Here is a 26,974-nt window from a genome sequence, read left to right as displayed (position 1 = left end):
GTAGCGCCTTTTCTTGCCTTCACATAAGAGTAAGGAAGAAGACTACATGCCCCTTCTGACTCACCTACTAGAAGACTGAAAGACACCGGTAGGAACAGATCTCATCCATCACTTAGCGACTACCTGGAATCTCATTCTTCCTGGAGTCCTGCTCAGTAGGACTGAGCAGAGAAGGAAGCAACCCCATCCTCCATACTGTGGTCAAGCGGTGAAAGTGAAACGGAAAGATGCCAACAACTGAAAAAGAGATGCTTCCTTCTCTCCCCACCCTTCTAGTTCTGTATTCTACTTGGCGTGGCTGTTCAGTCCACAGCTCTGGAAGTCGTTTTGACACCCCATTTTGGAGCCCTACTTAAGACCCTACCGTGTCACGTTGGTACATCAGAGCAGGCGGCACCTCTTGTCCTGCATACTCTTGTCCTAGCTTACATGAGTGAAGAACACATTCCATGTGAGCATCCTTGTCTAGCCGCCATCAAGCTGCCTTCTAGAATTACAGGTATCCAATACCACGGCCATATTCACAAACAGCATTCTCTTCTATGTTGTCCCCAGTGTCTCTCGATCCTCTCTGACTTAGACCGTGGTGCACCCGTGCCATTTCCAGGGTGGCCCCCGCCTCTCTTCTGCCTTCTCTCGCCTCCCCTCATTGTAGGGCTCAGTCCTCGGAAGTTAACTGACCCCTCTTTGTGGCAGGGTTTCATCGCCAGTGGCCTGCTCCCCCTCTCTGCTCAGCAGGGGCTGGTGGCTGACTGAGCTCTTCCTTCCACTCCAAACACCCTCAGCCTTGCTCTCCTGCAGACCCTGCTCTCCCCGCTTCATCAGTCTCTTTCCTGAGAGTTTGCCCAGCAGCTCAGATTCTGATGGAAAGATAGGTAAATGTGTAGGGAACACTGGGACTTACACTACATACAGAAGATCCCAAATTAGCGACCTACAGGAGAGGCAAAGAAAGTAGAATTTTCGAGCACAGCTTGACAGAAAGAAGCAAGTGGGGGAAGTTGAAGTTCTGGAGTAACGAATAGAAAGGAATGGGGAGAATTCAGAGCTGATGGCTTTGCTAGAAAATGTAGGAGGAATTAGAAGAATCTACCATTTATTTTATCTATTTTTTAACTTCATGGAAAGCGCACACACAGGAAAGAATTTGGCTATGGGAACAACCTATGTTTCATGATTGAAGACTAGCTACCGGGAAAAGGCAGCCTGTATCTTGACCAAAGTTTCTGTGTGTCTGACAGGAACCAATGCTAAGCACGGACTGCGCTGCAAGGCTTGCAAGATGAGCATCCACCACAAGTGCACGGACGGCCTAGCCCCCCAGCGGTGCATGGGGAAGTTGGTAAGGGCTGACTCCTGGCATGAATGTTCTTCCAGGGAACTTGCTCCCTCTGATGAGATCACACTCTAGATACTCCTCTCCTGCAGCACCCTGAGAATGGAATGTCAGGAAGGCAGACCCGGAATCTCTAACGGGACAACTTGGCTTCCTATTTAAGTGACTGAGCAGACGGAGAGTTTTGTCAGTGTGATAAACAAGTGCCTCGCCTGTGAAAAGATTCAGGGCCCTTTCACATTGTTAGCCCTTAAAGTTCCCAGTATCCTGGGATTGTCTAGGTTTCCAAACTGAAAGTCGTACATCTTGGGAGTCTCCTCAGTCCCAAGCAAATTGACAACCAGTCATCCTAGTCCTTATTGCCCATTAACTAAATAGTTGTCAAGAGTGTGATAGACTAAGCACTGAAAATGGAGAGAGCAATAAAAACTCATGCCACTTGAAGAGAAGCATGATGGCTGAACCAATGGAGGTTGGCTGGCCGTGCTCCATTCTAGACCAACAATGTTTCTCAAGAGTACGGAAGTCGCTGCTTTAGTAATACACGTTGGTAAAAGGCAAGCCAAAGCACATTTGAAGGCATTTGAACCTAAGTTGGCCAAAGACTTATAGTACAGACAGAAATGTTTACCTTGGGTAATATTAGGACATAATAGTTCTCTTCAAAAAAATTCAAAACTGATCACAGAGAAAGGAAATTTTATTGTCCTTGGTGGCCCCAGTAAGAAGATGTAAATCTATAGATATAACAAATCAGATAATGTTCCCAAAGATCTGCCTACAGGGTTAGTGAGTACCCAGTCACAGAGAGTGTTCAAAGAAGGTCACCATTTTACAAAAAGGTTGGAGAAGATTCTGGAATTCCAGTAGGGTCTGGGCTGCAGACCACTAAGACCCTTCCTAACACTGAGACACAGTAAGTACAGGTTCTTAGAATCTGTCTCTTTACCCTCACTGACAATCTCATGTCTCAACCCCCTGCTTCACCTGCTTCCCACCTTTGGGTCTGGTTTCCCACGTCTAGGCCTCTAATGATTTTAATAAGCCACTGTAATAAAACGTGGTGAGGTAATGTTAGGGGATCCAGTTTTATCCTGGAAGATAATGAGGAAAACAGACACAAGCGAGGCTTCAGAGGGCAGCATAGGAGAAGCAGGTCAAGGAGCTTGCTTATGGATGAAGTTTACCCTGATTGTTGTCATCTATATCTTGCACGGGGCTGAGTTTTAAAGCAAGACAGCATCTTAAACGGAGACAGAGAGGTGTATCTGGGCAAAAATATAAAACTGGTTTATTTTATGGCTCTTATGTTGTGTCCTTCATCGGATGAGTAACACTAAACCTGTCTTGTTCTCTCTCCAGCCAAAGGGGTTTCGACGGTACTACAGCTCTCCCTTGCTCATTCATGAACAGTTTGGATGCATTAAAGAAGTTATGCCCATTGGTGAGTAGGGCCATGGATGGGTTAAGTTGGGTTCTTAGCAGCAACATCAGCATAAATCGGTGCTATTCTCTCCGTCTTGCAAAATCAGTGATGTGTTGATATGCTTATTTGGCAATGCTAAAATTTTTTAGGTATGCTCTGCCGGCACAGTGGTTATGCATTACACTGTGAACCACAAGGTCTGCAGTTTGAAACCACCAGCTGCTCTCTGGGAGAAAGACGAGGTTTTCTACTCCCATAATGAGACAGTCTCAGAAACTCACAGGGACAGATCTAACCAGTCCTATCAGCTCATTGTGAGTCAGAATCACCTGGATGCAGTGAGTGACTGTTACTTGGGAAATTCTTTAGATTTTAGGTTTGACAAATCTTTAGATTTGATTATTTGTTTGTTTTTCTAGAGGGTAAATATTACCATAGATCAAATTCTCCAGAAATGTTCATTATTTCTCCAATGAAGCTCTATAACTCCTCAAGCAAAGCTTCTCATATCCCATATCATCCAGCAATAGCTAGTAGACTTCAAAGATCGTGCATGGGATGTGTCACCCCAGAGTTGGGATGGAGCCCAGTCCTACCATTTGTCAGCTATTTGTCATTGAACAAGTTTCTCAACATATCAGACCCTATAAAAGGAGAAGGCAATAGCCATATTTCATAAATGTAATAAAAATAAATATATATATCAGACTAATGGAAATCAATTGCTTCTTAATGAGGACAAAGCATACTTCATGTTTATCAATATTTCTGACTCAGATTTCTTTTATTTTTTTCTGAAATTTCTACCTTGTTCCCTCTGAAGTTTCTACATCTATTTTTTGCCCCTTTGGGGGTAATTTTAAATTGGCAAGTTTTATACTAAGATTTTAATGAGCAGTTCATGAGACTTCACGATGTCCTAGTCTTTCAGAGACATGTACCTACTGGTGCAAACTTGGTCTTGAATTCTTGTACCTTGATGAGCAGAAACTTCCTCAGAGGAAATAAACAAATCTGGTTTCTGGAAAGAACCTTAATATTGAAACTCTAGGGATAGATAGTCACAAAAGAGAACCAGTCAGGAGATGGTTGGGAGCAGAGAAATCTGGGAAGTGTAGGGGGTACGGTAGGGGGTCTTGACAAATGGAGGGAGCATAGTCCCTATTTTCCCAGGACTGCTTGGGTTCTACACACAGAAATCATTTCTCAAGTGCTATTGACCCAGGAGATATAGTCATTGGTGGGCTGGGTTCCTGAGAGGGAGAAATGTGTCTCCAATGGCCGTTCTCTTCTGTTGCAGCGTGTGGCAATAAGGTGGACCCCGTCTATGAGACGCTCCGCTTCGGGACCTCTCTGGCCCAGAGGACGAAGAAAGGCAGCTCCGGCAGCGGCTCTGATTCACCTCCAAGAACCTCTGTAATTGTCCTTCCCTCCCTCAGTTCGGCCTGCAATGACCTTGAGCAGGGAAAGTGTCTTAGTTAGGTAGTACCGCCATCACAGAAATACCACAATTTGGTGACTCCTGGTGTTCATTTTCTCACAGTTCAAAAGGCTGCCTGTCTGAATTCGGGGCAATTTGTGTACTTTAGGGGAAGCTTATCACTGTTCTTTTACATCACTTTTATTTGTTGTCACCACCATGAGTCAGAATCAATAACTACATGTTGTCTTAGTTACACAATGCTGCTAATGTAGAAAGATACCCAAATCCAGGGTACAGGCCTTCAGAGGAAGGCCCTGCTTTGTCGGTTCCAGGGGACGGTCCTGGCTGCCTTTCAGCTGGTGTTCCTCAGTACTTTGGGGACCTGCATGCAACCTGGTAAGATGTAATCAGTGCCTATGGCCCTGCTACCCATAATTCCAGACTATGTCTGTGCCTTTTGATGGAGTTCTCTGTCACAGGATTAAGGTGGGATATATCCTTAGTAGCTGTAAACTTACTAGAAGCTATGGCTTAAGTCACGATCCTTTGTTTCCTTGGAGGCATGTTCTGCTGAAAGGAAAAAAAAACACATCTCCATCAAAGCCATTCCACTTTGTATAAGAGCAGTCTCTGCAGCAGGAACAGAGAGAGAGATTCTAGGACTATCCCGAGTGGAGCGTGTTCATGATCTGCGTCTGCAAGGCTGGAAGCTAAGACCAGAAGCACCAGAGGGAGGCTGAGGCCCAGAGCCCGTGGGACAGAGCAAAGAATCCAGGCAAGGCCAGAGGCTGAGGCAAGGAGAGACCATGAGACAGAAGAGAGGGACTGTGTGGGGACTCTGAGACTATAAGACAGAGCAGCAGACAGACTTTCTGGCCCACAGAGGCAGAAATCAAGGGACCATATGGCTAAGAGGCGAGGCCCACAGTGAGGCTTGGCTGCAGGCTGAGAAGAGGAGCTACTGTGGACCAATGACTGTATCCTTCCTGTTACTGATCCTGACTTATGGTAACCTGTCGACGCCCTAATAAACCCCTTAGTCTTGAGTGTTGTCTGTGAGCTCTGTATGGTCATTGCAGTGAATTATCAAACCCGACATAGATGCAGAATGCCGCAGGGAAAGGAATTGGTGCCAGACCAGGTAGCGACACGTGAGGAGGAAGGGGTGCCTGACTCTGCCTCGTGGCTATATGGAAGGCAGAGGAGATCAGACATGGCCCTCCGGCCATTTTCTCACCTGGCATCTGTATTCATCATTTGTACTTGCTTGCTTCTGTGCTATTTTTATATCTCAAAGGTGATTTGTCTAAGATATTCTATATTAATATGACCTACTGAACATATCAAAGAACACTCTAATCCCCAATAGGATTACATCCGCTGCTTTCAGAGCTATGATTTACAACAAATGATTTGGGTGGACATAATTTAGTCTATAACATGTGTCTTATTTTATTAAGAATAAATGTATAACATATTCATGTTAAAGATACTATAATAACGATGCTACATAAGTATTGAAAGCATTTGTAGTAAAATGGAAAATGTGAACTTTCAGTAGGCATTTGCCTCAAAAACGTGAAGGTGTAATATGTTAACATTTTTAAGGTACTAGAATGCTGATGTTCTCCCTAGGGAAGCTATAAATCAAATTGACAGTTCAAATAGTAATGTTAATTCATTTTCTAAAGGAAGAATAGAAATGGTGCTAAATGTGGTGAATAAATACAAAGTGCATATGAGTAAAATTGGTATTTATATTAATATGATATGGCTTTGTGGGTTGGATAATAATAATTATAATATATGTAAAGTTTCTAGCGCAGGGCCTGGCATAACTGACATCCAATAAATGGAAATTCTTGCTGCTCTATTTTCCTTAAGCTGGATTTTCTTTGCGCTTGCGTTCTTGTGGTGTTAGACAAGGTCACAACCTATTAGCAAGGCATGTGTGTTATCTCAAGAGCTTTTTTCTGAAGCTCTACAAGAATCCATTCTCAAGCTCTGTCAGTCACCCCTGACTTAACCAAAGAGTCTCCTTTGTTCTTTTCGTTTGTTTTTATTAAAAAATCATTTTATTGGGGACTCTTGTTACAGTCCATACATTGATTGTATCAGGTATGTTGGTACATATGTTGCCTTCAATCATTTCTAGACATTTACTTTCTATTGAGCCTTTGGTATCAGCTCCTCATCTCCCCCCCCCAGCCCCCTTGGTAAATTATAAATTATTATTTTCATATCGTACACCAACTGCTGTCTCCCTTCCCCGTTTTCTGTTGTTCCTCTCCCTGGAGAGGGGTGTATGGTTATGTGTTAATCGTTGTAATTGGTTCCCCCTTTCTCTCTTCCTCTCCCCCACCCCACCTTTATCCCTACCTTTCTGGTATCACCATTCCCACTCCTGTTCCTGGATTCCAGTGTCGTGAGCCCCATCTCTTTTTTGTACCTGTGTGCATGTTCCAGTCTAGTCTTCATTGAGAAGCAGCACTGGATTCATGACAGTGGGGGGTGAGGAAGCCTCAAGGAACCAGAGGAATATTGTATGCTTCATCAATGCTTTACCTGTACCCTGGCTGTTTCATCCCTTCTTTGGGCCCCTCTGTGGGGGGTTGTTCCATTGTCTACAGATGGGCTTTGGGTCTCTGCTCCACTCTTCCATGTGGGCTTGTTGCTTCTCTGCTGAATGGCTGCTTGTTTAAATTCAAGCTTTTAAGACCCCAGACCCTTTATCTTTTAATAGCTGGCACCATCCACATTCTTCACCACATTTGCTTACACACCTGTTTGGTCTTCAGCAATTTTGTCAGGAGGCTCAGCATCTCAGAATGTTGATTTGTTAGAACAAGGTGTTCGTGTATTGAGGGAGGTTATGATCAGAGGCCCAAAGTCCATCCACTATCACAGTGTATTGCCATATAAATATATGTACAGAGTCCAATACCTCTATTTTTGTGGATAAATATATTTACATATATACACACCTATGCTTATACCTCTATCCATTGCTTTGATTCCTAGGTCCTTCCTCTGTTTCCTTTTACCTTCCTCCTGCCCCACCCTCACTATCCCCATTTCTGCCTCTTAGAACATTCTCTTAGCTAGGTTGCTGTTGCTCTGACCCTCAGGATCTCTGTTTTTTGTTTGTTTGTTTTTTTGATTGGCCTGTTGCTTACCTTTCCTCCATCCACTCCTTAAACTGGGCTGTTGCCAGGGGTCTGCCTTTGCTGATTTTCTTCCTCAACAGGTTTTTCCTGGTTGGTTTTGCTTGGTGATCAGACCCCTCCAGCCCAACGGTCAACTGTAAGCTGAGGACCCCCTTAGCTATCTTCAGTCCTAACCAGAGCTTCCAATGGTTCACTTTGGCATGACCCCTGGCTGAGCCTTTGCATTTCCACCCCAGAGATACTGAATCAGAATCAACATTTTGAAAAGGTCCTCAAGTATATGTAAGAATCACCTAGGGGTCCATAAAAATAACCGGGTTTTGGATATACCAGTTCTCCACAGGGGGTCAAACCAGAAGGAACTGGTTGAAAACCCTGGTCTCCACCTCTTACTCAAGCTCTTGACCACTGTACAAACTCAACATGTCTACCTAAACTTAATGATGAGCTCCTGTGATTCAGAACTGAGAAATGTATGTCAAATGCACTCCTCTCTGTCAGCAGTACTGGAAGTGCTTATTATTATATTACCCCAGTGGCTCCCATACAGATTTTAATAAAGGAATCATTTTGCTGCCCTCGTCCTTTTTGATATGACCCTTAGGAATATCTCTAGATATATTCTCCTTGAAAGAAAGACCTTAGGTAACTTTTGCAATTAAATTGTTTTGTTGACTCATATATGCCTACTGAACAACACCCAAACTCTAGTCTGGCATAGGAGGCCTATCCAACCTGGCAAGTTACCATAATTTATCATAAACATCATTTACTCCCATTTATCATAAACATCAATTGACCCATGAAGTCACCAAGCTTTTGACTTCTTCACATCTTTGAACTTGTGTTTCTTCCACTTGGGATTCTTCAAGCCCAACTTGGTTTGTATATAAACCACAAGAACTCCCTTACTCTTAAGGTGCTCCCCTGCAAGCCGTCAAGTATTCCTCTTTTGAGGTATGTCTGAAGGGGCTCCACGCCGTTTGTAGGAAAAGTTCATCGTCTTTGGATTCCATTGTTTTCATGGGTGTTTTAAGCTTCCTTGTATGTTTTTGTTCTGTTGTTCACACGGTGAATGGGAGTTGGAACCAACCCAATGGCACTCAACACTAGAAACAGCCACATGGATCCCCCGCCTGTCTGTCAGCCCGATTGTGATCGCTTGCGTGATCCTGGAAGGTATGCCACCAGCCTTTCAATTCCTGCAGGATTGCCCATGGCTGAGTAGAGCTAACACAGACGGGAGAAAGCCCTGAGGGTCTGCCTCCCCAGACTAGCCAAGGAGAATGCTATGGATCAGAACAGAGCGTTTCCCAGCCTATTTGAATTGGACACATCACCAGGGGGAACAGTCACTGGAGGAGGACATCATTTTTGGTGAAGCAGAGAGCCAGCAAAGACAAGAGAGGCCCTTGTTGAGATGGATTGGGACAAAATTCCAACAATACACTTCAACTCTCCAGAGGCTGTGAGGATGACACAAGACCAGGAGGCATTTTATTATGTTGCATATGAGGTTGTCGTGATTGCATCCTAATGATCCTTTGAATCTCTTTCTTGACCTAGAGGTCGAGCAACAATAGATCAGGACCTTATTACTGCTCATAATAATATCACCGGGTCCCAGCATAGTACTTGCCACATGACAGACGGTAGAGAAATGCTTGAAGAAGGAAGGACAAGTAAGGTGTACTTGAGGAATGACCTTCAAACCCTGTGAGACCCACACAGCTCTTCATTTCTCACACTCTGGGCTCCAGCACAGGTGGCCATTTTCCATGGGCCCTGCCTTTCCCCTGCATTGCTGCCACCTGTTTGTAGGCATCATTTCTCTGAGCTTCCTGGTCCGGGTGGGGCATCCCCTTTATGGGCTTCATTAATTTGCATATTGCTAATGACTCTTTACTTTTTTATGTTCATTTTCATCCCTCTTCTCCAATCCTTCCTCCACCAGATAGAGAGATTACAAGCAAGGACTTTGAGTATATCTTCTTATTTCTGTTGCCTTAAACAAGTGATGCTTAAGCTTTGATAGGTATCAGAATCCACTGGAGAACTTGGAGAAATAGAAAGGCCTGGGCCCTATTTGACTTCAACAAGCCCCAGCCCCTTTTAGCGTTACCTCTGCAGGTGATTATGATACAGCCCAAAGGAGGCAGAACCCTGTGGCCATTAAACTGCTGGCTCACTGCAGATTCTCATTGGGGAAAAAAAAATGTGAATGAAGGATGAATGACTCTCCTCCTCAAATGCTCGAAACTTCTAAAACAGGCTGAGAGAAATCAATGGTTCCCAGTGTGTGGTCTCCTAATCAATCTCAACAGCTTCACCTGGGAACTTGTTAGAAATGCAAATTCAGGTTTCTCACTTCAGATTTATGAGACTGAAAAATCTGGCTCTGGGAAACAATAATCTATGGTTTAACGCTCCCCTTTGCCATCACCCACCGATAACCCTGGTAACCCAGTAACATAGTGATTTAGTCGCAGGCACGGTAATCTGAAAGATCATAAACTCTAAACCCCCAGACACTCTAAGGAGAAAGACGAGCTCTCTACTCCTGTAAAGAGTTACAGTCTCGGAAACTCACAGGGCCAGTTCTCCCCTGCACTGTAGGGTTGCTGAGTCAGTATCCACTCAAAGATGGTGAGTCTGGTTTCACTGGTTTCTGCTCACCACCCCAGGTGATACCAATGCTTACCAGAGTTTGAAAACCACTGAGTTAATTTAAGGATTTAAGTTTGTTGCCATAGCAATAGACCCCTGCCACTCCCTCCTCTCCCTCTCATGTTCTCCCTTACTTCTCCCTTGCTCCTTTGATCACCAATGTTCAATGGCCACAGGCTCCATCTGAAGTTTGGAACAGAGACTCAAGAATACTAAGCATGTCTCTCACCCCAGCATACCGTTAGGTCTCCTCAGGTGAGTAAGGCGAGCCCTTACTACCATTTTATTGCTCCCTCCGAAGCCACATGGAGCTGACCGTCTGCCTGTAACCAACCATCCTCCTCTGCAAGCCAAGAGAGTTGGTGAAAGCCACCTCCAGCTGGAAAGGAAGAGCACAAGGAGCTGGCCAGAGCAGAGAGAACCCCGAATGTGACTCTTTCACACCCTAGTGTGTCGTACTGTGGTGACTTGTGAGTTACTGTGATGCTGGAAGCTCCGTCACTGGTATTTCACATACCAGCAGTCACCCAAAGTGAACAGGTGTCAGTCGAGCTTACAGACTACAGAGAAAGAATCGGCTGTCCACTTCTGAAACTTCATGGGTAGCAGCCGAACACTGTCAAAGAGAGTGCCAGAAGATGAGCCCCGCAGGGGGAGGCACCCGAAATCTGACTGTGGAAGCATTGCCTTCTCAAAGCAGAGTTGCCCATAACGACATGCACGAGGTAGCCTGTAAGACATCACCTGCTGGTGGGGCATGACTCACATTGAGGAGAAAGGGCTACAAACATCTGTCAATAATTGGAACTTGGAATGCAAAAAGTATGAACTTAGAAAAATTGAAAATCATCAAAATTAAAATGGAATTCATAAACATCTATATCCTCAGTATTAGAGAGAAGAAATGAACTAGTATGGGAATCAAATAATCACATTGTTTACTTTGATCTACTTTGAAGTGCAATGCTGTCCATGAAAGGATCGTATCTATGCATGTCATTGGAAATCCAGTTAATATAACTTTATTCAAATTATGCACCCACCACTAAAGTTACTGATGAAGAAATTGAAGAATTCTCCCAACTTCTATAATCTGAAAATGCGCCAACATGCACTAAAGATGCAATAATAATCATTGGTGATTGGAATGTAAAAGTTGGAAACAAAGAGGAAGGGACAGTAGTTGGAAATATATGGCCTTAGTGATAGAAATCAAGCTGGAGGCCAAATGATAGAATTTTTCATGACTAATGACTTTTAGTCACAAATAGCTTTTTCAACAACTCAAATGAAGACTATACATGTAGACTTCTCCAGACAGACGATACAGAAATCAAATTGTTTATATATGTAGGAAGAGACAATGGAGAAACTAAATATCAGTAGTCAAAATGAGGCCAGGAGCTGACTGTAAAACAGAGCATTAATTGCTCATAAGTATGTTCAAGTTGGCAAGAGCCCCGATGGCTTAGTGGTTATATGTTGGGCTACAAGCCACAAGGTCAGCATTTCGAAACCACCATCTGCAAAATGGGAGAAAGACAAGGCTTTCTACTCCCATAGAGACTTACAGGACTTTGCAGCCACAATTATACTCTGTCCTGTGAGTCTATGAATGTGATTTTTTTTTTGGAAGTTCAATTTGAAGTTGAGGAAAACTAAAGCCATGAAAACCAAAATATGACGTGTGTGTGTATCCATGTGAATTTCCAGAACTTCTCAAAAATAGATTTCACTCATTGAACACTAATGACAGAGATCAGATGAGCTGCAGAATGACATCAAGACTATCGCACATGAAGAAAGCAATGGTTATTAAAGAGACATGAATGAAAGAAAAAAAATCAAAGGAGGTGTCAGAAGAGACAGAAAGTTCTCTGGATGTATAGAAGCTAAACGAAATGTAAAAAAATGAAGTAAAAGAGAAGAGAGTATTGCAATGAAATGTGCAAAGACCTGTAGTTGGAAAACCAAAAAGGAAAAATAAGCTCAATATATCTTAAGCTGAAAGAACTAAAGAATAACTCAATCCTTGAGTTTCAATATGGGCAAAATGCCTATCAATGCAGGAAGCATCCAATGAAGATGGAAGGAAACCACAGAGACACTGTATCAAAAGAATCAGTGGACACTGAGGATCACAGTATCAAAAGGTAACCTATGATCAAGAACCGATGGTGCTGGCGGAAGAAATCCAAGCTACACTGAAGACATTAATGCACACACACATACACACAAAAGACTCCAGGAATTGATGGAATTCCAATTGAAATAGTTGAACAGGCTGATGAAGTACAGAAGCACTCATTCATCTATGCCCAAAAATGTGAATGGCAACTACCTAGAAACCCATGAGAAAAGATCTGTATGTGTACCCGTCCCAGAGAAAGGTGACTCAAACTTATGCGCAAATTACAGAACAACGTCATTAAGAGTACATGCAACTAAATGTTTGCTGAAGATCACTCAATGGCCTTTGCAGTCCTGCACCATCAGAGAGCTGCCAGCAAGCTAAGCAGGGTTCAGAAAAGGATGGGGAACAAGAGATATCATTGCTGATTTCATATAAATCTTGGCTAAAAGCAGAGAACACCAGAAAAAGTGTTCATATGTGTTTTATTGACGATGAAGGCACTTAACTGTGTGATTCATAACAAATTATGTATAGCATTCAGAAGAATGGGAATTCCAAAACACTTCATTGTGATCGTGCAGAACCTGTACTTGCATAAAGAGGCAGCTGTGCAAACAGAATAAGGGAATACTGCATGGGTTACAGGTTAAAATCAGGAAAGGCGTACAGTAGTTGCATCCTCTCACCATATTTATTCAATCAGGACACTGGGCAAGGAATCTGAGAGGCTAGGACTACACAAAGACGAATGCAGCATCAGGAGGAGAGGAGGGCTTATTTCACCTGCGATATTCAGACAACTCATCCTTGCTTAAAGTCAGGAGAACGTTTAACACTAGCTGATAAAGATCTAGGCTGGCAAGCTTCAGTAAGGATTACAGTTTAATTTAAAGGAAACCCAAATCCCTACAACTGTACCAAAAAGGAACATTATGATAAATGGAGAGAAGATTGAAGTTGTGAAGGATTTTATGTTGCTGAATCCATAATCCATGTTCATGGAGGTAGCAGTCAAGAGAGCAAAAGACGTGCTGCATTGGGTCAATCTCCTGCACAAAGCCTATATAAAGGATTGAAGAGCAAGGCTGTTACCTTAACTAAAGTCCAGCTGACCCGAGCCATGATACTTTCAATTGCATGTGAAAGTGGGACCTTGAATAGGGAATAATGAAGAATCGATACATTTAAATCATGGTGCTGATGAAAATGTCAAAAGTATCATGAACTTTCAAAAGAACAAATAAATCTGTCTTAGAGGTATATTCCTTGAAAGCGAGGATGGCAAGACTTCCTCTCATGTACTTGGTATCTGGAGGAACTAGTCCCTGGAAAAGGACATCATGCCTGGTAAAATGGAAGAGCAGCAAAAAGGTGGAAGACTCTCAAGGATATGGATTGACAGAGCGGCTTCAGCAACGGTCTCAAACATAACAATTATGAATATGGTGCAGGGCTGGACAGTCTTTCATTCTGCTGTACAAAGGCAAATCAACATATGCTTAACTATGTCTGTCACTTCACTCTTTCCTCATGGCCCAGTGCTTCCCAAACTTCCTAAGGTCGCAACCCTTTCATACAGTTCCTCTGGTTGTGATGACCCCAACCATAAAATTATTTTTGTTGCTACTTCATAACTGTTATTTTGATACTGTTATGAATCATAATGTAAATATCTGATATGCAGGACATATTTTCATTATTATATATTGAACATAAAGCATAGTGATTCATCACAAAACAGTATGTCATTATATATTGTGAAATATTTATTTCTAATTACAAATAAATGAAATTTTGTCTGGGAGCATGGTGTAGCTTGGTTAACAGTCTTCACAAGGGGTACTCAATGTGGGTATATCTGCATGTGAGCAAACCCACCTGGAGACGGATAGAGGAGTTGTGTCTCGGTTACTAGGACCATTGGAAATAGTCTTTTCTAATGGTCTTTGGCGACCCCTGTGAAATTCGTTTGACCCTCAAAGGGGTCACGACCCACAGGTTGAGAACCGCTGCCTTAGTGGAAGAAAATAAACACAAGGAATTAGTGCTTTAAAATGATTTTCTTCCCTTCCTGCAGGATCAATTGGTAATAGACTTCAAGCATCCGGGCACTCTTCTAGACTGTTGTAGTCTGAAGACCCAAGCTTTGTCCCACAGGGTCTGGTCTTCCAGCACTATGAAGGCATTCCATCAGCATTGTTGGGAAGCCTCTCCCCAGCTGTTACTAAACTACTTGTCTGTAATGTGCTCTTCAAAAGTTTGGGAATATTTGATGTTCTGACTCTATGGCCCTGGGAAGGCCAGGGAAGTCAAATTCAAAACCTTTCAAAGTGTTGGTTGGTTGGTTGGTTAGTTTACAAGTAAACTTCAATTTCCTACCAATAATATAATGGAGTTCTCCAAAGTAACTTGTGCAGACAGAAAGAAACATCAAAGGAACAAGAAACGAGTGACTTCCAGGCCTTGTGATTATGTTCCCCTTCTTTCTGATGTGTCATGAAAGTAAGGAGGCTTGGAAGAAAAACAAAACTCAACCGATGATCACAGCATTCAATCTCTGAAGGCGGTGCTTATGTGCTCTAGAACTCAGTAACAGAGCTGGGAAGGCAAATTTGCTCTTGTCTGCTAAGATAAATAAATCGGTTTGGGGAGGTTGGGGGCAGGGTTATTTAATGTGACTCTCCTCTGAGACCTCAACTTCCCTTTTGAAAAGGTCAAAACAAACAAAGCAGGCAGAAATAATTGTTCTGGTACCTTGAAACAGGGAATCCATGGTGTGCTGGTAAAGGCTGAGCCGCTGCTGGGACCGGATCCTGATTTGAAGCATTCCCATGGTGTAAAGACTCTCCCTGTGGCCCACTCCAGATGCCCTAGGTGATAACATTGGAAACACTCATCAGCTGGTCCGAGCCACCCCTCACCACTGAATCAAGTACAGTACTTAAGTGCACAAGTGGAAAGACAACCCCTGTGACCCACAAGCCCCGGTCGACCACTTTTGCCTTGTGGGTCCTCAAGCAGAGCTAGTGAGTCTGCCCATGCTTTGGATTCAAAAATCGGTGCATCATACAACTAAGGAATAAATGAGATTAGACACACAACACGCTTTAAGATAGCACATAGTAAATAAGTAAAACTATATTGCTACTGGGTTTCCAGTTCATGCCTACAGATCTATTCCAAAGTAAACATGTCCTTGCAATGGATGGCTGGCTGCAGACAAGTTCTCTCAATAATTTACTTGCCCCCAATAAAATGTTTGTTACAAAAATAAAAAGGAAAATTATTTATACTGACATTTTTTAAAAAGAGAAAGTTAATGAAGATGATCTTTGAAGTGAATTATAAATGGAAATGAATCTTGGATTTAGCAATAAGATCCAGAGAGAAAAATCCAATCAAAGCAGCATACTCAATGGGGACCTGATGGGCAATTAAGTTCAAAACAGTGAAATCAGCTCAAAAAGTTATCTCTAAAGTGAACAAGAGACTTACATAAGCCATAATTACATGGATTTTGGGCTTGCACTTAATTGTAACCCTAACCTAAGACCATCTTATGAGGAGATCACTGAGCATATGGGTGCTATATTGAAGTTTGGTGAAGAAATCAGATGGTGCCTGGATATCAGAAACAATAGCATCTGGGGTCTTGTCAACTGATCTTCAAACAAACAGCTACCTAAGTGAGGCATCAACTAAGTCCACATGGAAGAAACACACCAGACTGTGTGATCCAAGCAATGTCCATAATACAATCCAAATTGGAAGAAAAGGTGTCAGAGCTTAGATTCTGAATACCCAGTTTGTAGAAGTCTATGGGTGTCGGTGGAAGCCTCCGGTGAATCCCCTCGGATCATACAAAGCTCAAGGATGTAAATAAGTTTGCTCTTGGATAAAGAACGTGCAAAGTTGATTGTGGCAGATGCAGTTAGGTTAAAATGTAACACCTTATTATTTAATCTCCCTTTAACCTCGTTTAAAGTTGTTTCCATTTTTAATATTCCATGCTTTCAAGTTGGAATTTTCTCTGTTTGGTGTTAACGTTGTTGTTGAGTTTTTTTGTTTGTTTGTTTCTTGTTTTGTATTATTTTCAGGATGGGTAAATCTATAAAGTAACTGGATTCATAATTATCTCAGTCACCTACAGAAAGAGCTATGAATTGATTGAGAATTTCCAGGGACAGGCCGTGGGCAGCAGTTCTCCCTACTGCCTAAGTGTGGCCTGTGCATCCAGGTATTTATTCAACACTGTGTCTGGCACATATGCCTGCAGGGAGGTTCAGTGCCCATGAGGGAACACATGGCCTCTCTACAATCAGCCAAGCAGAATAGACAGCAGTGATTAAATTCTCAAGACTGTATCATGCGAATTCTACCTTACCTCTCCTATTGACATCTAGAAATTTCCATTCACATAGCCCATTGATTGCACCACTCACTATATATTGTTTCCTCTCCCCCCCCCCCCCAGACTTCAGATCTCGTGGAGGTTCCTGAAGAAGCTGATGGGCCGGCAGGAGGGTACGACCTACGAAAACGCAGCAACAGTGGTGAGCGAGGGAGCATGAATCCCACTAATCATCAGGGTCATTGGCAAGCAAAGAGGCTTTCTTGCCGCACTCCGGAAATCGAGCTGGGGGAGTGGTCAGTATTTGGGAAGGGAACTAGTCACTTGATTGCACAGGCAGTCCCTGGGTAACGAACATCCAATTTATGCACTACTTTAGAGTTATGTAAATGTGCCTTCCCTTTGAAAGAATTGAAACCCTCCAAAGACCAGCCAATTCACAGTCAGTCTATGGAACAGAGTAGAGCCGCTTCTGTGGGTTTCTGAAGTGGAAAGTCTTCAGGGGAGCAGAAAATGTCGTCCTGCTCCTGTAGAGGCGGTGCTCATGGGTAGCATTTCTGCCAGCCAGGCAGAACTTGTCCTCGAAGAACTTTTCCCAAGCTTCCTCTTATCCCCAATCCCCCACTCCCTTGACAGTCCTGCAAACATGCTCAAATAGAGTACGGACTCTTTGGCATCCTGTAGGGAAAAGTGTGCTTCTAGATTGATGCAAATCTTCCTCGAGCACTTATAAAGCAGCGTGATGAGGGAGACAAGGGAAAGAGTGCTGACTGCCGGGAGGAACATCAAAGTAGGGCAGTAACATGGCAGGGCCATCGAAGCCCAAGTCTGCCCGCTGTTGCAGGGCCATCAACTGAATTTAGTCAGCAGTCCCAGAATCCATCAGGGTATGAGGCTCTAACTTATGAGAGAATAGTATGTAACACAGACATGCTGTTTTAATTCTTCAACTCTGGTCAGATCCTCACTACCTTGTGTCTGGCTCCTGTCTTCATCCTCCCCCTGAGGCCCTTCTTATCAACACCACTTCTTACTAATGGCATTGCATGGAGAAGGCCCTTGGTCCATGCTTGCTTTGCTAGCCAACTGCCAGATTACACCTAAGGATCCTGTGCCCTTGAGCAGTGGTCTAAGCTCTCTCCTCCTCAATCTCATCTCCAGCACAAAGGTGAGAGTACCACCAAGTACATAGGGTCACTGTGATCGTTCAATGAGATCCTAGATGCAAATATCACACATCGATGACTTCAGCTTCAACCCCAGCAGGGCCACAGGAGTCTCACAGAGAGGAAAGGAGACGTTTGAAGGTAACATCAACTAAAGACCAATTTAACCAGAGGGGGAAGATTACATCTTTCCATAGGAATTTACCCAACTTCCTGAAGGAGACAGGATCCAAAGTTGGCTATAACATATGAGGGAGGGGGAAGTGGAGGAGCTGAACATTCCAGCATCAGAAGCAGCATTAGGGAAAAGCAGGATCAGAAACATGCAAGGTATATATAAAACTAAAACAAGAAGAAAGAGAAGGAGTCCAAAAGGTGATGGGCTTGGAGCTGGTAAGTCTGTGAAGAAAGGGGTTAGAGAAGAGAGACCAGTGTACACTCTGATCGCATATTTTGGACTGCTGAAAAAGCTTCCACATTGAACCTAATACTGCCCTGACTGCCCATTGATTCCAGCTCTGTTGATCCTGTGGCTGACCCATTCTTTTAAGTCATTATGGCCTCTCTTTGACCCGAGAATTTCCTCTATCTAAACCGTGGGCTTAATAGAATTTTATGTTGTTCAGAGCTATATTCAGGAACAATCAATATGAAGCATGGCTGTATTAGTAAAGTCATCCCAAGGTCATAAAGAGAGAGTCAGGCTAGAGTGCCTCTGCCCTGAGAGTGAAGCAAGGACCAGAAGCCTGGGCACCACTATGTCACGGTATCACCTGGGATCCTGTTAAATGGAGAATGCCAGCCTGCCGCTGACCTGCAGAATCAGAATCCGCAGACACCATATTATTCTCTAATTCACAGGCTTGTTGGAGTTTGAAACATTGATTAGAGATCATGTGGCCCAACCCGCTTCCCTCCAAAACACACACTCACACATACACACATACCATACAGATAAACTGAGGCATGGGGAAATTTACTCAGAGATGCAGACTTGATTGTGCCTGGTGGCAGACTGGGTTTAGGAGGTTCTCAGGGCAGGCACCCTCCACTCCTGGCTCACCTTTCTGGATAGTAGAGAGGTGCCTGTCCTCTCTGCTCACTTCTCCTCCGTTTGATCGCTTCAAGGGGTGCTGGAGGCATTTTTGAGGGAGGCAAGTGGTAGTGTATTGGGCTTCTGTTCTCAAGGTCAGTACTTTGAAACCACCAGTCACCCTGTGGGAGAAGAATGAGACTTTCTACTCCCATAAAGATGTATCGTCTGAGAAACCAATGGGATCCTTTCTATGCCGTCCTCTGGGGTCTTGCTGTGAGTCTCAGTTAACTCAATGGCAGTGAGTTTCATTTTTCGTTGGTTTCTTTATATTAAACTGCAAGAAATGCAGACGCATTTTCCCAGCCTTAGTCAAAGAGATCTATCAAAAGAACATACCAAGAAATAAGTCTCTTAAAAGCTTTGGAGAACGTTTACTCCTTCCTTTGATCAGCCGCAGCAGTCTCTAGTATGCCCGTTTAACAGCTAAGGGCATTAATTATGCAGCGCTTAGCTTCAAAACGGTTTCCTTTGATTGGCTTTAATCCCCTGTCCGTGCAGTTTAGAAATAACATTGAGAAACACCCTTCCTCTGTGGCCCAAGGTCCCACTGCTCTTCTCCCGGTGGTGCTGTGCAGGGAGGGTGCTGCTTCTCTGAGGCTGGGCTCACAGCCGGTTCTGCATTATATGTTTATGCCCAAGAACATGCGCAGTACTCACAGATCACCTTCTGCAGGCCAGGCAGACGTCTTCCTGGAAGAAAGTCCAAAGTCATCTTGCTGATATTCACTGCTGGCGAGTCAGTTCTGACATGCGGTGACCTTATTTATATATAATACCACATAATATTGCCCCATCCTGGACCATGGCCACCGTCATTGGTGTGTTGTGCTTAGCGTCTATTACTCTATGGGACAGAATTCTTCTGTATCCTTAGGGCTTTCACTGGCTTGTCATCAGAAGGCAATGGCCACGCCTTTCTGTCATTGTAGTCGATGCCCTTGTGTAGGCTCTGGCTCATAGGGACCTTATGTATAGCAGAACAACACACTGATACACTGCGCAGTCCTGCACCACACCCACAATGGCTGCCACGTGGGAGCCTATTGTAGTCATTGCATAGAAGGATCGCATTAAGACCCTTCCTCTTTTGGGCTGACCTACTTTATCAAGCGTGATCTTCTTCTCCAGAAACAGGTCTCTCTTAATAACGTATCCAAAGCACATGAGACAAAAGTCTGGCTGTACTTCCCTCTAGATAGATTTATTTGTTCTTCTGGTCGTCCATGGTGCTGGAATATTCTTCATCAACACCTTAATCCAAATGCATCAGTTCTTCTCTGGTCTTTCTTATTCATTTGTCCCACCTTGAAAACACCAGGTCAGGTGCACCTTAGTCCTCCAAGTGACATCTTTACTCTTTAACATTTTAAAGATGTCTTTAAAAGATTTGATCAACACAATAAGGCATTATTTAATGTATTGACTACTGCTTCCATGGATGTTGGTTGTGAATTTAAATACAATGAAATCTTTGACCACTTCATTCTTTTTTACATTTCTTGTGACGTTGTCTATCAGTCTAGATCTGGGGATTTTGTCATCTTTATATTAAATCATAGTCCATACTGAAGACTGTGGTCTTTGATTCATCAGTAAATAGCCCAAGTTCTCTTGGCTTTCAACAAGCAGGGTTGTGTCCTCTGCATATTGCAGAGCCATAATGAGCCTTCCTCCCATCCTGATATCTCATCTCTCCTCATACAATCTAGCTGCTTGGCCTCTTCACTAAAAAAGTATGATCAAAATATATAAAACTCTGACACATACCCTTTCTGATTTTAAATCATGTAGTACCCTTATTTTGTTCTAACAACTGCTTCTTAGTCCATGTACAGGGTCTACAAGAGCACAATTAAAGTTTTCTGGAATTCCTATTCTCCCAAATGATACCCATAGTTTGCTGTGATCCACAGAGTGGGGTTCCTTTGGGTAGTCAATGAAACACAAGTAAGCACATTTCTGACATCCTCCATCTCTTGTTCCATGTCTTCTACTGAATCTGCCTTGAATATCTGGCTGCTCCTGGTAGAAGCACCGCTGCAATTCCTTTTTCAATTATCTTCAGCAACATTGTACTTGCCCGTGATATTAATGATACATACCATACATATCTACATTTTTAATTTAAGAGCTTTCTATTAGATGGGGACAAGAATTTGGATCATCAACCAACAGCTAATTTGCACCATTAAAATTTCTCCTTCTCCCCCTCTCCTTTTCCTCCTCCTTTTCTTCCTTCATCTCTTGAGGGGGTAGCAACTTAAAATGTGGATATATGGAACTTGTGCCTGTCAAACCAAAACAAATTTTAGAAAATTCAACCTTCTTCTTAGTGTGTCTTAAACTGGAAGCTCTCCTAAATCCTGTCGACTCTGACTGACTGCTGGTCTTTAAGGTACTGGGAGCCTGGCTCCCAGCTTCAGAGCAACACACAAGCTCCCACACTGGGACCAACTGACGGACAGTGAGTAGAACGCCACTGTACAAGAGGGTGACATGCTTCCTAGTTTCTTCACAGTGCAATTTCTGCTCATAGGAGATCTTGGGGAAGTCTGCTTCTGGTTGTTGCTCTCAATACTACTCTGGGAGAAATCATCAATAAGCCTGGGGAAAGTTGCTGTCTTAACCTTTGACTTGGAACTAGAGACTGCTCTTGTAATAAGGGAATAATCAAAGAAGTAAAATATGGGGGCTGCTTATTTCAACTAAAACTGTTCAAATGCTGATGTGCTTGGCTGCTTTTAATAATTGCATCTTCATCTACCTCAGTGGCTCTCAACCTTCCTCATGCCGTAACACTTTCATACAGTTCCTCATGTTGTGGTGATGCCCCCCAACCATAAAATTATTTTTGTTGCTACTTCATAACTATCATTTTCCTACTGTTATGAATCAGGTGACCCCTGTGAAAGGGTCGTTCAACCCCCAAAGGGGTTGCGACCCACAGCTTGAGAACCACTGACCAACTATGTGACCATAATTTTTCTGAAAGAGAAGCAAAGGGAGCAGAACAGAAGCAAAACAAATGCCTATAAATATTGTTCAAAAAGCCTGGGTTGTGCACATCTCCTAGAGGATATTACAAAATGCACTAGTTACACAGCCTTCCCTGAAGCAATTTTGCTCTGAAAGAAAAGTTCAGATCTGGAAAAATCAGCCTTAGCTTTGACATTCACAGGGAAGCCTGGTGGCATGGTGGGTTACATGGTGGACAGCTAACGATAAGGCAAAGATTTACAGTCTCAGAAATCCCAGTTAGCAGTTCTGCTCTGTCCCATAGGAATTTACTCGATGGCAGTGATCGTTTGGTTTAATTGTTGGTGTGCTGTCTGTAAGTTTTATTCTAAAAGTTTCAAGTTGTCACCAAAAAAAGTTGAAGATACTTTAATGGAAATTGGTTCTTGGGCCCCTTGTGGAAAATTAATAAATTGTATATATAAATATATATGATGTGTTCCTGCAACACAAACCCTTATAGTATCCGAACAAGACAGTGGTCTTTCAGAAACACAGCTTCCCTTTGCAGCAATGTGTAAGACTGGATATTTAGAGAAACATTTCCCAGTTCAATGTTCCTAAAGCTGCTGGAAGAAAGAATTAAAAGGCAATTTTTTGTTCATGTATGGCTGAAGTAGCAGCAATTTGAACACTCGGAGGCTAGCAATGACAATAAGACATGAATCCGGAGACCCAAACAGGTAAAGGCCACCTTCCTGGAGAGTTGAACTTAGGAAAGTATAGTGGACAAAGTCCACTGCCCTCAAGTCCAATTCCAATGCAGTATAACCCTACAGGACCAGGTAGAACTGTTCCTGTGGGGTTTCCAAGATTGCAAATCTTTACAGTAGCAGACAGCCACATCTTCTCACCCTGAGCTGCTGGCTGGTTCCAACTGCTGGTCTTTCAGTGAGGAGTCAAGCCAAGCACCTAAGCACTGTATCATCAGTACTCCTTTGTACATGGACAACAGAGGCTGAATGGGCAATAGGTTAAATTCAGGAGGCTAAATGGGCAATAGGTAAAATGAAATGCCATTTGGAAAATCCTTAATTCCCCAAAAGGCATCCTCAGTAGGAAATAGAAAAGAAATATTCTTCGAAGGAATTTAGCAAAGTGAAATGCCTGGAATAGCCTTGACTCAGTTAAAGAAGAGATAAAGACCTGGGAGGAAGGCTAGGGGGACAGGGAGATGGAAAAGAAAGGGAAGGGAAATCTTCTTACTTGACTTTAGGGCCCAAACTCATGCCACTTGTAGAAAAAAGTAAAAACCATCGGATATTTTAGTTTAGTTTAAACTCAACCACAGTTTGAAAAAATCAGATGGTACCCAGTTATCAGAAAGTATAGCTATAAGGTCTTAAAGTCTTATCTTAAAACAAACTGCCATCTAAGTGAGGTGTTAGTTAAATACACATGGAAGGAGAACACCAACCCATGTACTCCAAGGATTATAAGTAATAAAATATAAGATTAAAGGAGAGAACTGTATTAGAGGTTAAATTCTGAGCACCATTTACAGAAAGCTATGGATGACAGTGAAAGGCCAAAATACATTTGAAGAGTCTCCATGTGGGTTAAGCCTCCACTGGACTCCTTCAGACCATTGATCACAGATATTAATAGTCTTTCCCTCAGAGAGAATACACTGCAAAGTGGATTACTGCAGATAGAGTTACTGCATCTCATCATTTTTTTCCCCTTTTGACCCATTTTTAATTTGTTTTGCTTTTTAGTGTATTCTGCTTTCTCTTGGTTTGAAGTTTCTCTGTGTTTTGTTTTGTTGTCATGGTTGAGATATTTTGTATGATTTTCCTTTATATGAAATCCAAATGGGGGGGGGGAGTGCAGAGTGGAGACCCAAAGCCCATTTTTCGGCCACTGGAGATCCCCTTGCAGAGGGGTTTAGGGGAGGAGATGAGCCAGTCAAAGTGCAACTTTCCTCTAGTTCCTAAATGCTCCCCACCACCATCATGATCTGAATTCTACCTTGCAAGTCTGGCTAGACCAGAGGATGTACAGATGTACACTGGTACAGATAGGAAGTGGAAACACAGGGACTCCAAGGCGGATCATCCCTTCAGGACCAGTGGTGTGAGTGGTGATACTGGGAGGGGAGAGGGAGAGTGGATTGGAAAGAGGGAACCGATTACAAGGATCTACATGTGACCTCCTCCCTGGGGGACGGACAGCAGAAAGGTGGATGAAGGGAGACATAGGACAGGGAAAGATATGACAAAATAATAATTTATAAATTATCAAGGGTCAATGAGAGAGGGGGAGCGGGGAGGGAGGGGAAAAATGAGGACCTGATGCCGGGGGCTTAAGTGGAGAGCAAATGTTTTGAGAATGATGAGGGCAATGAATGTACAAATGTGCTTAAAACAATTGATGTATGTATGGATTGTGATAAGAGTTGTATGAGCCCCTAATAAAATGATTTTAAAAATCAAAAAAAAGAAAATTCAATAGGGACAGTAACTAGGCAAATAGTTCCTAAAGGTCACAGCAGGGGGTCCTGTGAGGTAAGGAAGACCTAATAATTATGTGTACAAGATTGAAGACAATGGCCTAACATTGACTGCAGTGATGATTCCACACTTCTTTTAATACATTTAAGCCTCTGAGTTGTGCAGTATGAGAATAATGTCAAGAAAACTATTAAAAATAAATAAAGTAAACCACAGTTGATAAAAACACCAGACAGAAGAGATGCAGCAAAGCTTCTCTGGGGAACAGAATTTAAACTCAACCCCCAAAAGTGGTCCACGAAGGCACTTTCCAACAGCATACGCTAACAATCAAAATTCACCGTACGAACCAGAACATGAGCCACCAGGAGTGAGTGTCAACAGTAATAACCAATTTTATGATCAGAATTTTGGAGTCTGTATATGCTGGAATTATCAAATCAAGAAATGTCTAGTTATACAAACTATATTTAAAAATATGTGGGGAAAATGAAATACAAATATAATGGAACTGTTCCATGAACTTTTGAAGCCCCTTCGGATAAGGAGGCCCAGTGGTCAAAGGGCTATGTTCCTGGCTGTAAATCAAAAGACTGGTGATTCACACTCTGAAGTGGCTCCCAGGACAAGGACCTGGTCACCTGCTCCCACAAACATGACAGTGCAGGAAACCCCTTGGGACAGGTCTACTCTGTCACATGATGTCTATGAGTCAAATCAACTCAACAGCACCCAATACCAATGGAGTGATAAATGCATAGAGATATTAAAGATAAACTTGAAAATATAGCAAAGTAATAAGAGAATTTCAAAGCAGGGACATTTGAAGGAAAACCCAATAAAAGTCCTAGAAATGTAAACATAATAAAAATTTGATTGATTGGTTGAGCTAGGTTAAACATAGCTGAAGATAATTTTAGTACCAGGAAATTTAGCCAAAGAGAAAGCAGTGGACTCTGTGGGAGTACTAGGAGAGACAAAGTAGACGAATGAGAAAACCCAGCATGCGTCTAATTCAGATTTTTAACCCTAAACCATAATTTTCTATGAAGGTTCACTTTGCATTCCATTCAAATATTCAATATTCTTTTACTAGTATCTAGTTTTATACTTGGGGAGTGTTTAAAGGATTTCTGATGATCACATAATGCCATGGAGAAGTGTTGCTTGCCTCTATTCCTGGTAAGCAGGTTGTGAGGACAAAGAGAGAGGCAGAAAAGGCTGGACCTGAATTCCCCACCCGCTCAAAATCAGAGCTCCTTCATTGGCTACAAATTGGCTCTTAAAGGCTATTGGAACTGCATCCATTGACTCTGCAACCGGAGTATAGATATTTAATAAACATGGGTACATTTAAAAGGACTTATAGAGTTAATGAAGCTACAGGTATTTTAAGGAAGGGGGAGGTTGTCAATATCTTAACTGAAATGGATGATTTCCACGCATGCTTCCCTTCTTCTACTCATATTTCCTTGATAATATGAAGGGAAACTAAGAGCAGAGCACAGTGGCAATATGTTATTTTCAAATATTAGCATGATACAGACACCGCAGCTCTGTTATAGAGAGAGACATTTTCTACATTTTTGTTTATGGGCAAAGAGAATACAGCTATTTCTTATAGTGGTAGATTTGGCTGGTCAAACTATACAAGGTGTCAAGGAACATTTTGAAGTTTAAAATGCAAAGTGATATAGATATCATCCAGGATAGATAAACCTCTCAGGGCCAACCATGGAATAGAGATACCAGGAGGAGGAAAAGGGGGTGGGGAGGGGGAATCAATCACAAGGATCAACATCTAACCCCCTCCCAGGGGGACAAACAACAGAAAAGTGGGTGACAGAAGATGATATAAGATATGAAAATAATAATCTATAAGTTACCAAGGGTTCATGAGAGAGGGAGGGTAGGAGAGGGAGGAGGGGAATGATCTGATACCAAGGGCTCAAGTAGAAAGAAAATGCTTTGAAAATGATGATGGTAACACATGAACAAATGTGCTCGACACAATGGATGAATGTATGGATTGTGATAAGAGGTGTAAGAACCCCCAAAGCATTTAATAAAAAAAGAAAGAAAAGAACTTAATCTGTTTGAATTTCACATGACTTGCTGTATATGAAGCCCTGGACAGGTAGCTCTATAGAGACAGTGCCTGGACTGATAATAGCCTAGGCCCATGGCAAGGGAGGTGAGGAATAGGGAGCTAACGACAGTGAGCACAAGTTCTGAAACTGCTTGTGGTGACAATTGCACAACCATTACTATAACTGAACAATTAAGTTGTATGATATATGAAGTCTATCCCAATAAAGGATAGAACAATATCTTTAAAAGAAACTAAAATTGAGGTATTGAATATCGATAAACTGACTGGATTACAAAGGGCGAGGAAGAGCAAGAGCCAAGGCACAGCAAAGTAAAAGCTCTTGTACATGAAATTTTAAAAAATAATGGCATTTTTCAAGCATGTTCCTCAAAAATGATGAGTGAACTCATGAAGCTTCCGATTTCTCTTGTCTCCTCCAGTGTTTACGTATCCAGAAAATGGCACTGATGATTTCAGAGAGCAAGCAAAGGACCTCAACCATCAGGTAATTATGGGTGTCTTAGAAGACAGACCCAAACCGGGTCCTTAGATCAAACTACAGGTCACAATTGCAGGTCATAAAATAAAATTATCTGATTCAGACAAGGCATTTTTTAAAAAACAGATGGGAAATTTGCATAATATACC

The 26,974-nt window shown here is 42.6% G+C and overlaps 1 protein-coding gene across 2 annotated transcripts in view; it reads left to right on the top strand.

Annotated features, from left to right (window-relative positions):
* STAC (SH3 and cysteine rich domain) overlaps positions 1–26,974 on the top strand; it is a 188,827-nt gene that overhangs the window by 120,105 nt on the left and 41,748 nt on the right. The window contains exons 3-7 of one of the 2 annotated variants that reach the window (XM_075548915.1): positions 1,242–1,342; positions 2,699–2,780; positions 4,063–4,178; positions 16,628–16,706; positions 26,767–26,831. In XM_075548915.1, the coding sequence (XP_075405030.1) occupies positions 1,242–1,342; positions 2,699–2,780; positions 4,063–4,178; positions 16,628–16,706; positions 26,767–26,831 (443 nt within the window). The remainder of the gene's footprint in view (positions 1–1,241; positions 1,343–2,698; positions 2,781–4,062; positions 4,179–16,627; positions 16,707–26,766; positions 26,832–26,974) is intronic. The other variant, XM_075548916.1, reaches the window with a different exon arrangement.

The sequence above is a fragment of the Tenrec ecaudatus genome, chromosome 4, assembly GCF_050624435.1.
Source record: "Tenrec ecaudatus isolate mTenEca1 chromosome 4, mTenEca1.hap1, whole genome shotgun sequence".
Lineage (NCBI taxonomy): Eukaryota > Metazoa > Chordata > Mammalia > Afrosoricida > Tenrecidae > Tenrec > Tenrec ecaudatus.
Note: the sequence above shows the minus strand (reverse complement) of the source record. Positions and strands in the feature narration are given on the sequence as shown.